The sequence below is a fragment of the Leuciscus leuciscus genome, assembly GCF_965113295.1.
Source record: "Leuciscus leuciscus genome assembly, chromosome: 3".
In the NCBI taxonomy this organism is placed as follows: domain Eukaryota; kingdom Metazoa; phylum Chordata; class Actinopteri; order Cypriniformes; family Leuciscidae; genus Leuciscus; species Leuciscus leuciscus.
In genome coordinates, this window is record NC_138727.1 from 16,308,999 (window position 1) to 16,323,878 (window position 14,880).

Consider the following 14,880-nt stretch of genomic DNA (forward strand, 5'->3'; position numbering starts at 1 on the left):
CCTCCCACTACCGGCTGCTGATCACGGGATGGAGGGATCAGAGAGATGAGTGCAGTCAGGAGGGGTGTAAGTATAAAAGAGTTGGACAGGGGGCAGCACAGGGGGGCACCAGTGTGTGTGGGAGAAAGAGTGGGAAGAAAAGAGAGAATGGATGATATCAGGTACTTATACTTTTATCTTTTCTTTTTTTTACTTGACTATATATCACTGCATTGTTTAAAGACTGATATTATGGCCCACTATAGGGCATGACATGGATGAACTGTTGTTTAATAAATCAGTTCAGAATTAATGATGAGCATAACAGGGTGAGTTAAATGCATGTGATTTATTGTCAGGTTCTTTTTGGTATCATAAGAGTTGAGATGACAAATCGATGAAGGAAATAACTGATTTTATTTTGTAAGAACTGTGTACATGATCTGTGTGTGGGTTTACTCTGAGGACATAGTCTGCAAGTTAGACAGTTTGAGGTTGTGAAGTTTGAACAGTCTAACTTAGATGTTTCTGGAAGGCTGTTATACAACAGCAAGCCTACTACTTCAAAAAACTAAAAAAACTAAAAAAAGAGAGAAAAAAACAACGCTTTATGATTAAATCATTTTCTTTTCACGTGTAATTTATCCAATTTAATTGCAAAATAAATAAATAAAGTTTTCAAGATTTTTTTTTCTTGTTTTAAGCATCTAATAATATTTTTGTAAGTTTTATGCTTAAAACAAGAAAAATTTCCAGCAGGCTAAGGAAAATATTGAGTTCAAATTTAATTCAGTTTTTTTATTCAATATATATTTTCTGAAATCAATTCTTAAAATGTTGCTTTTACATTTATCATGTTATGTTTAGGTACTGTGTCTATTCTTGGAAATGAGAAAAAAATACTGATTAAGAATAGTTTTTGTAATTTTTTTTTTTTTTTTTTTTTTGGTAGGCTAATACTTGTTTTATGATGGTCCACTTTAGACAGTCTACTAACTATAAGTAATTTTACAACTACATGTCAACTTCTTCTACTAACCCCTAACGCTAAAACCTAACCCTAACCTGATAATCTACTAATAATCTAACGAGTAAATTGACATGTAGTTGGAAAGTCATCTTGTAGAATGTCTAAAGTGGACCATCATAATAAAGTGTAACCATTTTTTAAATAGTTTGCCAATTTTACAAGTTCTAAAGGCAGCTTTTTTTACGATCGTTAGATATTGGCCATGTTAATTAACTTAACCTGCACAATCCGTGTCATTTTACAGGGATATTTCATCCCCCAAAAGTAACTGGCTTACCCTCATTCCTCTCCAAACCTGTATGATTCTCATTCTGTTCAACTTGTGCTCTGTTCCATAGAATAAAGAAAGTAATACAGGTGTGTAATGGCAGGAGGTTTAGTACTGTAACTGAGACAAAAAAATTAATAATTTGAGTGAACTATCCTTTAAAGGTTTTTCACCCTAAAACCATTCTAGGTGCATAGGACATTTTGCTTCCAGCCAAACAAAATTGTATTAAAAAATATCCTGGCTTTTCCAAGCTTTACAATGGGAGTGAATGGTACCATAGATTATGAAGTAAAAAAAGTGCATCCATCCATGTCAAAAGTAATCCATCCGGCTCCAGAGCGTTCATAAAGGCCTTCTGAAGCAAATCGATGCATTTTTGTAAGAAAAATATCCATATTTATAACTTTATAAACTATAATCACTGACTTCCGGTAACATGAGTCTAGTTCTGGCGGAAAAGTGACATAGGATGTAGGAGTAGCGTAAGCTTAGGTGAGAGTAGACGCCTCTCGCGGTTCAAACAAATAGGACTCGAGCTTCTCCGACCTTTTTCTTTAAGAATTCTCGTTTTAGACTTCTAATTCGTGACCGATGTTTTGTTTTGCTCTATCCTCTGCGCTTCCTCGTTCGTCAATACGTCATATGTCGGGTCTGAGGTCACTCTTCCGCCAGAGCTCGACTCGCGTACGGCTGTTACCGGAAGCCAGTAAAGTTATAAATATGAATATTAAAAAACTCATCGCTTCACTTCAGAAGACCTATATTAACCCCCTGGAGCTGATTACTTTTATGATGGATGGATGCGCTTTTTGGGGCTTCAAAATCTAGGGTACCATTTTTTAATGGTTATATTTTTTAATATAACTCTGATTTTGATTGGCTGTAAGAAGAAAGTCATATACACCTATGGCTTGAGGGTGAGTAAATTATGAGATAATTTTCATTTTTGGGTGAACTAACCCTTTAAGCATAATACATGCGGGTCCATATTTGTCTTTCCAGGATGTGGAAGAGTGTGTGTTTAGTGCTGATGTGCGTTGTGCTGACGCACGCTCAGTTCCCACGTCAGTGTGTGACACCAGAAGGTCTGCAGAGTGGCACCTGCTGCCCATCACCTACTGGACTGCCCAATGATGAGTGTGGATCCAGTACTGGCAGAGGTCAATGCGTGTCAATTACTGCTGACCGTCACCCACACGGACCTCAGTATCCTCACGATGGCCGGGATGATAGAGAACGATGGCCACTGCGGTTCTTTAACAGAACCTGCCAATGCAACGGAAACTTCAGTGGATTTAACTGTGGGCAATGCCGGCATGGTCTGACAGGGCCAAACTGTGATCAAAGAGTCACCGTGGGTGAGGATAAACATCCCAAATACGCGCTACACATACAAATATGCACTGCAAATACAAACAGTACACATGTGTATGCTTTGCTTTCTTTCTCACCTGAGTCTGTTTGTGTTCCCAGTGCGACGTAACGTCATGCAGATGTCTACAGATGAGAAAAGAGCTTTTGTGAACGCTTTGGACCAGGCTAAAAGAACCGTCCATCCTGACCTGGTCATCTGCACCCGCCGCTACCAGGAGATTTTCGGGCCTGATCAATTTGAGAACATCACCATCTATAATTACTTTGTCTGGACCCACTACTATTCGGTCAGTAAGACTTACATGGGTCCAGGCCAGCAGAGCTTCGGAGGTGTGGATTTCTCTCACGAAGGACCAGGATTTGTCACTTGGCACCGGTACCACCTGTTGCAACTGGAGAGAGACATGCAGGTGACACAAATCATGATAATGATAATTATACAACAGGAAATTGAATTACAAAACCTATTAAATAATGTCACGTCATTCCAAAACTGTATGACTTTCTTATTTCATTGAACACAAAAGGAGATATTTCAAGGAATGCACTGGTCTTTCTTTTCCATGCAAATGTAATGAATGCGTACTGGATCTTTCTCGTGCCCTGTATCTTACGTTTTCTAAAATCATAGCTATTGGTGAGAAACAGGCACACTTTTAGGAAAATTATGTTTAAAAATGATTAATCTATTTATTATACAAAGATATCGAATGACTTCAGAAACTTGGAATAGGGGACAGAAGTTATTTGGCCCACTTTTATGTTGGTTTGATATTCTTTTTAAAGCTTGAAAGATCAAGTAGAAAAGTGAGAATAATACATTCTTTAAAATTCATTAAAATGTCATTTGTATTCAGTGGAAGAAAGTCAGTCATATTGGTTTGGAATGAGATGAAGGTGAGTAATCAAAATAGGTCATTTTGGGGTGAAACTTCCCTTTAGTATGGAAGGCCAGTTATGACTTTCACATCATATGTCATAGAAAGTCCAAAGTAAGACATAAAACTATACATTAAATTATAAAGATTAAGCTATATTATAGATAAAAATTACTTTGATTTAGAGTTTTTCAAAATTGTGACTTTCAATGCTATAATTGTGACTTTTCTGATAATGATGATTTTTTTTTTTTTTTTTGCTTATAATTATTTCATATTAATCAGTGTTTTTTGTTGTTTTCCAATAGAAATATCTAAATATCCTTAAAACAAATTTTCTTGAGAACTAAAAACTATGTAAGATAATAAGACTTTTTTTCAGTCAATTTATCTTGAATTGAATAATTTTTTTTCCCTCATTTGTACATTTTGCTTGTTTTAAGCATAAACGTCTAAAGTTTTGTTGGATTTATGCTTTACTCCAGAAAAATCTATTTGGCAAGTCTTATTATCTTGTGCAGTGTGCAGAAATATCAACAATTCCCTATTGATAGAAAAATCAGCTAATGGGACATGTTGGGGATATGCATGTGTGTGTGTGTGTGCAGGACATGCTGGGGGACCCGTCGTTTGCCCTGCCGTACTGGAACTTTGCTATAGGAGGTAACGAGTGTGATATCTGCACTGATGACCTGCTGGGAGCCAGAAGCAGCTTTGACACCAATGGCATCAGTTCCAACTCTGTGTTCTCTCAGTGGAGAGTCATCTGTGAGAGTGTGGAGGAGTATGAGACACTGGGGACCATCTGCAACAGTACGACACACTCGCACAACATACCAGTAACACACACATCACTCAAACACATATACACAGAATTCCGCATAAACACACGTTTAATTGTGTGTCCTCTCCCTGGTGGGAGATATGTGAGAGTGTGGGGGAGTGTGAGACATTGGAGACCATCTGCAACAGTAAGACACACACACTCATGCATTCCAAGACCTAAGACTGCTCACATGCTGTTTGAACTAATCCTTTGAGGCATTTCGAGAGCTCAGAAGAAAGATCAAACCTTATATGGGCAGAACGATTAGGATCATGTGATAGTATTTGCAAGTATGTGACTCACGATTGCAGACAAACGGAATACTATAATATTCAATCTTATGATGCGTCTTTCTCACAGTCTGCAAGAGCTCATGAAGAGATTTGGCTCATGGGTCAAAGACTAATGACAGATCACAATGGAAAAAACTGCCAAGCTTCTTTAAAAAAATATTGTTTTATTCATTTTGGTTTTGAAAAATGTTCATACCATTTTCATTAAAACTTTAAACTGAATGACTCTAAATATGTCATGAGGTGCAACTAAAAGTAATAACATTTTCCTTGAATATATGTGTCAGTACATACTACTTATTTTCTTTAACAAAGTTTTTAAAAATATTTTTCGAGATAAACATAGTTTTTACATCATTTTGTTTTTGGGGAGTTGCACCACATGACATTTTACAGCCTGAACAAATCATCCATTATCATAAAAAGGTTATTTGATATTTAAAAGACTTAATGACCTTGACATACAGTCATGATGGTCTTTAAGGGGTCATTTTCATTATTATTATTATTACTATTATTAGTATTACTATTATTCCTTGTTAGTTGTTAGACCATTTGACTGTGTTGGTCACACCACGTGATTTGGCTGACAAATGTTTTTCATATATTAATAAGCAGTTAAGCAGCTTTGTTACAATATTAAAGTATTTTTCCTAAGAAAAAAAGAAAAAAAACTTTAAACTCACTTTAAGAGAAGTTTAATTAGATTTTTCTTATTATGATATCAGGACAGTTGTATCACCCAGACATTTTTTTTACTTTATGAAATCGCTCCAAATTAAATAAACATACCCATTATTGAAAAAAGGTTTTCAAGTCAGTCTGTGTTTAAATTGCATTTTTAATGTATTTTCGAAACAAATTAATAGATTCTGAAGAAAAAAAATGACCTTCATCAAAATTTATCAGACGTTCAAAATCAAAATGTACCTTCTCTGCTTTGGTGTGTATTCAGATTCAGAGTCAAGTCCAATCAGAAGAAACCCCGCTGGTAATGTGGCTCGACCCATGGTTCAGAGATTACCTCAACCACAGGATGTCATTGACTGTCTAGAGCTGAACACTTTCGACACGCCACCGTATTACTCAACTTCTTCTCAGAGCTTCAGGAACACTATTGAGGGTATGATCCACACACAGCTGCAGACAACAGTATTTCTAAAATAAATATGTTTGGAGCCACCACAGACAAAGAGACTAGCATACCAAACAAACAACCCACCACCTGCATAAACTCTTTGCAGCCTTTGGAGAAATGAGGAGACTTTTAATTTGTGTTCTGTTGTGTCACTAGGTTACAGCGCTCCTCAGGGAAACTATGACCCAGTAGTGAGGAGTCTGCACAACCTGGCTCATTTGTTTCTAAATGGCACAGGTGGACAGACTCACCTGTCACCAAACGACCCCATCTTTGTCCTGCTTCACACGTTCACTGATGCCATTTTTGATGAATGGCTTCAGCGGCACACTGCTGGTAAAACACACACACACACACACACATACATACATAACATACAGGACATACATAACTAACCAAAAAGAATTTCATGTTTCCGCTGCATCCTAACCAGTGTTCACTGTGCTTATGCAGCAGGAACAGTGGCCTATCCTGAGGAAAATGCTCCGATTGGTCACAACAGAGAGTTCAACATGGTCCCTTTCTGGCCACCAATCAGAAATGCTGAAATGTTTGTCACCGCCCCAGACAACCTGGGCTACACCTATGAGGTTCAGTGGCCAAGTAAGTAACTGGTGATAGCATACACGGCAAAAAAAAACAATGCATAATAAACCCATAAACCATGTGAACTTTCATTTCTGGAAAGAAAGCTTTATTAGTATAACTTTAAGTGTATAAGTTAGGTTACTTAAAGGAATAGTTCACCCAAAAAAAAGAAAATTGTCATCATTTGCTTGCATCTTTTCTTTTTTTTTTTTGCATAAAACATATGACAACAACATATAACTTAATTTTCTATTTCAGCATCTTAAGACACAATTAATATTAGCAGTTTGATTGCTCTTTTTACTGAAGAAAAGTAAGATTAATATACAATTACTTTACACAAAGTCAGACTGTCCAGCACCATGGCCGAACATATTGGTTTTAGATCAGGTTGACATAAGGAACATAGAAAATTTGACCAAGTCATATGACCCAAATGCTCAGAAGAGACTTAACTATTATATTAATAACAGTATTGGTTAAAACATATATTTCTAGTGCCTCCTACAAGAGACTAAAGAGTATGTATCTTGTGGTGCACATTGCCTGTTTAAGGGATAATATTTAAGCCATTTTAAAAGTAAAATCATCGGGAAGTCACTGATTTGCTGTGCACAGTCCATTAGGCGAAAGAAATGTTCACCAGTCGGGTCATCCATACAGTTAAGAGTTATACCAAGCACACAAACAATATTAATTTATAGTACTGTACGTAAGATAACTAAAATAGACATTAAAGGAATAGTTCAATTTACTCATCCTCAAGTAAATCAGAGTAATATTAAATAATATCCTGGCTCTTCCCAGGAATGGCTTTGAATAGTGCCCGAGTTTTTGAAGCTCCAAAAAGCGCATCCATTTATCATAAAAGTAGTCCAGAGGGTTAATAAATCCGTAGTGAAGTTTGCCATTTGGGACAGGGCCAATAGACACCTCTTGCAAAAGAGCGCATTTGCCGTAAGCCAGTGATTATAGTTTATAAAGTTTTAAATATGGATATTTTTTGCTTTAAGGCCTTTATTAACCCTGAAAGAGCCAGGATGTAAGAGCCAGGATATAACTCCGACTGTGTTCAGCTGAAAGAAGAAAGTCATATACACCTAAGATGGCGTAAATAATGTAAATAATGTAAATAATTTACATTAGTAAATAATGGGATAATTAGAATTTTTGGGTGAACTATTCCTTTAATACTCATTACAACAGTTCAAACAACATGCATCATAGCGTGATTATGTCAACACAATCTCATGGAAATTCATAACTATTTTACGTTTTGCAAATTGGTGGCTAAATTTAATGAATTTGTGCAATCTTGTTTATACACTTTTTTAGGCTACAACCTGCTTATGTCCCACTGATGGTTAGGTTTAGAGGTGGACCTTCATGCTTACTTTTTTCCCATAAATCGTATCAAATTCATACAGATCATATCGTATGAATTCATACTAAATCACCACCTTGTAAAATACGCTTTCTCATGAGATCGGGCTAGATATTGAAGGAATCACAGTAAAGAGAGTACTCATTCAAAGTCAGTGGGATCTCTTGGGGTCCTAATGGAGACCCAATTTCGAGGGAAGACCCGATTTGTCACGACACCAGTTTAAAGGCCGTTAGCAAACCAACATGAGAGCGATGGCAGCCGCCACACTTGTTCAATTAAAAAATGCAGTTCATTTTTATACATTTGTGGTGAAAGTGACATGTGAAGGCTAAGTATGGTAACTCACAATCGGAATCTGTCCTCTGCATTCAACCCATACAAGTTAGTGTACACTCATTAGGAGTACACACACAGTACATACAGTATAGATACATATAACCAAAAAATCTTTCTCTTTCTCCCTCCTCAGCTCGGCCATACACTATTTCAGAGATCATCACCATAGCGATTGTAGCCGTAGTGCTTGTTGTGGCTGTGATGGGAGGAGTCATCGGGTGTGCTGTTCGGGCACGCTCTTACCGCTCAGCTGAGGGCCTGGAGCCGTTGCTAGGGGAACAGTTCAGGCGTTACTCAGAGGACCAGCGCCATGCTTCTCAGTCTGTGGTGTGACTGAGGAACTAAAAACACACACATCTTAAACACATTTATTATTGCACTGTGCATCCACACTGTACTGGAGGAGTTTGAGTGATGAATCATTAGCATTCAAAAGCATTGTAACATTTTTGTGGACACAGGCGCTAAATTTATGACTATTATCATATTTTTCATGTCCAGCGAGACATTGAAAATACTGTCATATGTGCCCTTGTTTAATGTGTCACCTTGAGTTTATACAGTGCTTATAAATGCCCTTTGAACACATATTGTACAGTGTGACCTCTTTTATATTACTCTGATAAAAGTAAAAAAAAAAAAAAAGTTTAAAAATTCATTTCAAGTTTAATTTTTGTGTACTTTCAGCGCAGACGATTCTGCAGCAAGAACCAACTTTCAGAGAGTGCCAACATTACATAAGTAAATAAGTACATAAGTAGTCCTAAGTACATTTTATATACACGGTACGTAAATTATTTTTCCAAGTTACCATAAATATAAAATTCCTGATAATATCCACATCCCTATACACAGACCCAAACTATGGTTCGTGCGATGCCATAATAGTGTCATGATTACTAATCATAATCAATTATAACAAAAGTGCAAGTGTCCAGAATAAAACGCATCTTGTGGTAATATAAAATGGGATGACAATTTTTGCAATTTTGGAACAATACATATTGTAATTTTCATTCAAAAATTAAAATAATAATTCAAAAAATACCATAAATGTTATGTGTAAGTGATTTGTATTCTGTGTGGTGGCTTATGTTTAAGAGGAGCGTTTTTATTTGCTTGAAGCTTGATTATATACACAGTGAAGCATGATTGTGATGAAAATGAAAACATTTGAAATGACAACTACCCTTGTGGCAACTATTAACATTTGATTTTCTGATGATATTTAAAGGGCAATCAATCAGGAAACATTCGTACCACTTCACCTTATGTCACCCAATTTACAAAGAAAAAAAACATTAAATAAAGTCTGTTTCCTCATGGCTGACCTTGCACATATTTATACCACTGGGGAGTGGCAATAATAACCAATTCAGCAAGCCATTTCATGTCAAGCATGACACTTCTACTTAGTAGCTTCTCGAGACAAAGAAAAAGGAGCAACCTCGTTGCACTTAATGGCCATGTTAAGAAAAACAGTTTCAGCCATATTACAATAACACAGGTTCTCAGATGCCATTTCATCTGGTCCCTCTGCACTGCTGCCCCCTAGTGGTACAAATAGTACTGCATGTTTGAATCTTAAAGGGATAGTTCACCTAAAAATGAAAATTCTGTCATTAATTACTCACCCTAATGTCGTTCCAAACCTGTAAGACTTTCGTTCATCGTCGGAACACAAATGAAGATCTTTTTGATGAAATCTGAGGGCTTTCCTTCCCTCCGTTGACAGCCACTTTGACGCTTCAAAAAGTTCATCGAGATCGTAAAAGTATATGAATTGAGCTGTTTAGTCTGAATTTTCTAAAGAGACACGATCGCTTTATCTGATGAACAGATTTAATTCAAGCTTTTATTCACATTTTTGGAACTACATGAGGGTGAGTAAATGACAGAATTTAAATTTTTGGGGGTGAACTATCCCTTTAAATTGCACATTAGTTCATAGGTGCTTAATCCTTTTCTAGGACAAACGTCTTACAAAGTTCAGTTCCAAACCTAATCAAACACACCTGAACCAACTAATTAAGATCTTCAAGAACCGGATCAGACTAAAATGCATGTGAGCTGTTTTAACTAATGTTTTTTGTCTAAGGCACATTTATAAAAGCTACTTAAATGTCCTAATTGAACTAAGACCTAATCCTGGCTTAATCTCAGTCCTGTTTATGAAACCAGGCAATTAAGTGTTGGAACCAAACTTTGCAGGAATGTAGCTCTTCAGTAACAGGATTGGGCATCCCTGCTTTAGCTAAAACCATTTGGTACACTTGAGGACATTGTTCATCACCAAAAGACATCTTCAATTGAGAAAGACCATCACTGTCTGTAAAATTCAATCTAATGAACTTTACATTATCTGATCAGATCATTTTAAAAACAGAAATAAAACAGTAAAGATAGTGTTTAAAATGTTTTAAAAAATAATAATTTTAGTGAAATCATTTTGTTTGAATAATGGAGGGCAAAGAATGCATGTAGGAAAGGCAAGCACAGATCATACTCCTCTTTTTGAAAATGCTTTATTAAACTACCTCTATAAATACAACAATGCCAAAAAGCCTTAAACAAACAATGCAAGAAAGAAAACAGTTAGATCTTAAAAAAAGGAAAGATAAGAATATTTTGGCAATAGCATTCTACATTATCTAAATGTCCTCGGCCGAGGTCACCATGTCTTGTTCATTTGTTTTTTAGTAACAAAAAACAAGTCTAAAAAAAAGGAACAAAAAAAAACAAAAACGCTACACATGTAGTGTTTTATGAAATGGTCGCAAAAGAAAGCAAGTTTTGCCAATGAATGCATGATCAATTTGGGCCAGTATTGACACCATACTGGCAACTTATTGCCACTTTTATATATCCACACATGCACACATTCGCATTAGTTTAATTGCATTGAACACTTTGGCAAAAAGGAAAAGTTTTTGTTGTTGTTAAACTCTCTAAAGCACATACAATGAGATGGAAAAGTCTTCTTAAAATATATTATAGCATTTCCTCTTACTTCATACACAAAAACAATGTACTGTATATATTAAATATCCTGACTGCTTCGCTCATAATAAAAGATTAGATAACAGACTACTGGGGATAGTTCACTTTTCTCAAACACACACTGACATGCCATTACCGAAAGATATTGTCCCCGATGATGGCAGCAGTGTGCAAAAATGTGTCTCTAGCTTACGTGATGTGAACTGCATGGATTGTCGTTCTTTGTTTGGTTGTATATTGTGAAGTTATCCTCGTCTAAAAAGAAAAACAGGCTATACTTAATAAAACATCAACTCTGTTAGAACATGGAAGCATAATACAACATAAAGCAGCACTCTAACACTCAGAGCCCCCATAGACACAACAGTACAAAACAAAAAAGAAGAAAAACGTGACTTTCTGAAAGAAAATAGGAGAGAAGAGGCACCGTGGTATTACAAACAGTGTTTAAGAGGTCACTTGACAGACAGCAGTCTGAATAAAGGCACGTGACATACGCAGTCCTACAGAAGGCATAGTGGTGGCATACAATATTCTTCAAGAGGACATTGATATTACATACAGCAGTCATTGAAAAGGCAATGAGGATATTAACAGGTTCTCTGAGCTCCCTGGTTTCAGTTTGGTCCAGTTCATTCCAGTTTTAGGAGTATCGCAATACCCCTAAAAAAAACAAAAGTGCCTGCTCAAACACATATTATAAAGCACATACAGTACATAAACTTCTAAACCCCCAAAAATGTTTAAGTGCACCTCAGAACAGTCATCTTTACTAGCACATACCGTACTACAGTAGCTACACAATATGGAGTGTGATCTACAAAAATGCAGGGTTAAAAACTATTAAAGAAAACAAACTATAAAACTCTATGGCCTGTCAGCTGTGTCTACACGCATCTATAGGAGGAATTATGATCGGGAGAATGAGAAACACGCCATTTTATCCTGCAACTCAAGACTGTTAATAAACATCCTCAACATATTTGGTTCAGCGGTAAATGGAACAGTACTTCAGGTGCAGTTTGTATTAATGGCACAAAAGCGGATATAAGGGAGCCTGTGTTCTCCTGATGCACAGGACTGGATGCTGGGAATCACAGTAGTGGTCTGAAAAAATAAGGGCTGCTCACAGTTGGTCATCAACTATTAACTAAAATACAACCAGTACAAGTAAGCAGAACTAAAGGCCCATTTTCACCAAGGGCGATAACTATAACGTTAAAAAAAAAAAACTAAATTTAAAAGAATAGCAGTCCATACCACAACACAAAGGAAGGTATTTTTCCAGTTCATGAAAACATTGACAGCCAATCAGAATCCATCCTTCTTTAAAGAGCTTGAGCACTTAAAGTGGCAGACGACATAACTGCGCAGAATAAACAGAACAATATTGTGCGTTGTTGTGGACGCCAATATAGTTATTGTTCTCGGTGTGAACGGACCTTAAGTCATCATAAATGGTGCTGTATCCTCAACCCAGTTACTTTTTTGTCAGTCCAGTTTGTGCTTTTAAAACATTTTAAAGGCATAGTTTAAACAAAAATGAAAATTCTGAAAATCATTGCAAATCATTTACTCACCCTCATGTCTTTCCAAACCTGTACCAAAAAGTTTTTGGTTCCCACTGACTTCCATTGTGTGAAAAAAAAACAAAAAAACACTGGCAGACGCTTTTGTCCAAAGCGACTTGCACTGCATTCAATCTGCATCCATTTATTCATGGATTCCAGGAAATCGAACCCATAACCTTGGCATTGCTAGCGTCACACTCTACAGTTTTAGACAGGAATGTTGTATTTCTCATAATATCTTCTCTTATGTTCCATAGAAAAAGAGTAAGTCATACAGTGTTGGAATGACATGAAGGTGAATAAATGATGACAGAATTTTCATTTTTTGGGTGATCAAAAAATGTGTTCCTTTAACAGAGAACAAATGTTATCCAGCATATATTCAACTGACTTTTTTTTCTTTTTCCAGTTTGCTTTTCCATGAACACTCAAACTTATTTTGCCTCTGAGAAGGAAAACAGTCTATCTTCCAGTTTAGAAAAGAAAAAATAACCTCTAGACAATAAAAACAACATCTGAAAAGTTTTCAAGCCAACTAAATAGTACAAACTGAAAATAATCTAAATATAAAAATGCATAAGCAATAAACAGTAAAGGAGGAAAAATGAATGCAGGACTCGTGTGTTGAAAACCCAGTGGACGGAAGATTCCGACATCTTCAAAACATTTCGCAAATATATGTTATACTCAAAATACAGCATTTTCATGAAACACTTTAAATCTTCTACTTCTGCGGTTGTTGAAGTTTCTGCTCAGCAGGTTTTTTGTTCATTTACAGTTTTTTTGTCAATTTCGTTTTTCTTCACAAAACAAAAGTAAATGCACTAAAGCATAGAGAGGCATTAAATACACTCTTTTTAAAGTCCACTAATACTACAACGCTCCTTCGGTATTCTTGTGGCCGTGAACGTAGAGGAGTGGTATTAGGATAGTGCGATGACATAACCGCTCTGGCTCACGATTCTCAGCTGGAGTGTGTGGGGAAGATATGTGTGTCAGGTGATATGTCAGTAGGTGTGCTTCTGCAAGTCTTTTGAATTTCTTCATATGAACATATCACTCGGAGTCAGTCCGCCGCTGTACTGGTGATCAGCTAATAAACAACACCTTTGCAGAATGATAAAATATGCAAATTATCATGTTGTCATTCATTCAGTCGTGTGATGGCTTTGGAAATCAGCAAGTGTGGTCAAGTCCTTTAAGAAGTCGAACTGACAGACTGATTCCTATTGGTCTAAAGGGAAAGTGGGCAAGGATCTGGTCACATTGCAGGGGTTTGAGTCCACAACATATAACACAAATGTCTACCTATTCTAGTTAGCTAATCAGTAGCATATAAAAGTGGTTTTGGTCTAGGTCATACGTCTGGATTAATAAATGTGGGCCAGAGGGTCTGATGAAGCTGTGAGTGAATTTAGCAGAAATCTACATCCTTGCTGCCAGCGTTAACTTGTACACAAATCTAAAGGCTTCCAGGGAGCTTCACACGAGTCATACGGTGTTAGTTTTGTTGTGAGTATGTCAGTTTCACTCTGCGTGGTTCAGTTAACCAGCAGACTTCATAGATGCAGCGTAAATGTCTGATGGCCTGTGGTGATGTGGTGTGTATAATTGTAAGTCGTTGTGATTGATGCTGCGGGTATCTCAGTAGGTCTGGTATATATCATGGATGGGCATCTGGAAGGTGGCAGTGGCAGGGAAGGCCTGAGGCATGTACCCAGCGTACCCTCCATAGGTTGCGGCGGCCATCGCAGCGTTCTTCTGCAGCGCTGCCAGCGTGGCAGTGTTGGCGTGGGTGGCGAAAGGCATGTACCCAGCCCCATACAGACTGGCAGCTGTAGCCGGGATCCTCTGGACATTATGAGCCATAGCATAGATGGGAGTTATAGGTCGCCCCTATGAGATAGAGAGAGATCGATTGTTAACTCTTTCCCAGCCAGCCTTTACTGAAAAAGTTGCCGGTCAGCATCAACATTTTTTATCATTTAAAAGAAAAAATCTCATGTACAATATATCAAAAGAAAGAACAAAGCCTCTGCTCTACATAAACAACAAAATTTTATTCTAGCTTTTATAATTTTTTATCAACACTAGAATTTGTGTAAAGTTCATAAAAAAACAAAAACATTTAGTACTAAAAGAAGTGAAAAACATGTTTTTGTCAATGCTTCGTCTGGATCAGATTCAGAACCATGATCAAAGCATATAT

The 14,880-nt window shown here is 36.8% G+C and overlaps 2 protein-coding genes across 7 annotated transcripts in view; one reads left to right on the forward strand and one right to left on the reverse strand.

Moving 5' to 3' along the window:
• Positions 1–72: 72 nt before the first annotated feature.
• tyrp1b (tyrosinase-related protein 1b) lies at positions 73–12,316 on the forward strand. The gene is made up of 8 exons (XM_082165540.1): positions 73–161; positions 2,283–2,638; positions 2,754–3,064; positions 4,141–4,345; positions 5,607–5,774; positions 5,946–6,125; positions 6,243–6,392; positions 8,234–12,316. The coding sequence occupies exons 1-8, from the start codon at positions 148–150 to the stop codon at positions 8,431–8,433; spliced, it is 1,584 nt and encodes a 527-aa protein (XP_082021666.1). The 5' UTR covers positions 73–147; the 3' UTR covers positions 8,434–12,316.
• Positions 10,610–14,880, reverse strand: part of rbm47 (RNA binding motif protein 47) — a 28,440-nt gene continuing 24,169 nt past the window's right edge. For all 6 annotated transcript variants that reach the window (XM_082165531.1, XM_082165535.1, XM_082165534.1 and 3 more), the window contains one exon: positions 10,610–14,567. In XM_082165531.1, the coding sequence (XP_082021657.1) occupies positions 14,316–14,567 (252 nt within the window). In that variant the 3' untranslated portion in view covers positions 10,610–14,315. The remainder of the gene's footprint in view (positions 14,568–14,880) is intronic.

Bases quoted from the DNA above. Each gene is read 5' to 3' on its own strand.
- tyrp1b (XM_082165540.1), top strand. The intron at 2,639-2,753 runs GTGAGGATAAAC...TTGTGTTCCCAG, and splicing joins TGATCAAAGAGTCACCGTGG to TGCGACGTAACGTCATGCAG. The intron at 3,065-4,140 runs GTGACACAAATC...GTGTGTGTGCAG, and splicing joins AACTGGAGAGAGACATGCAG to GACATGCTGGGGGACCCGTC.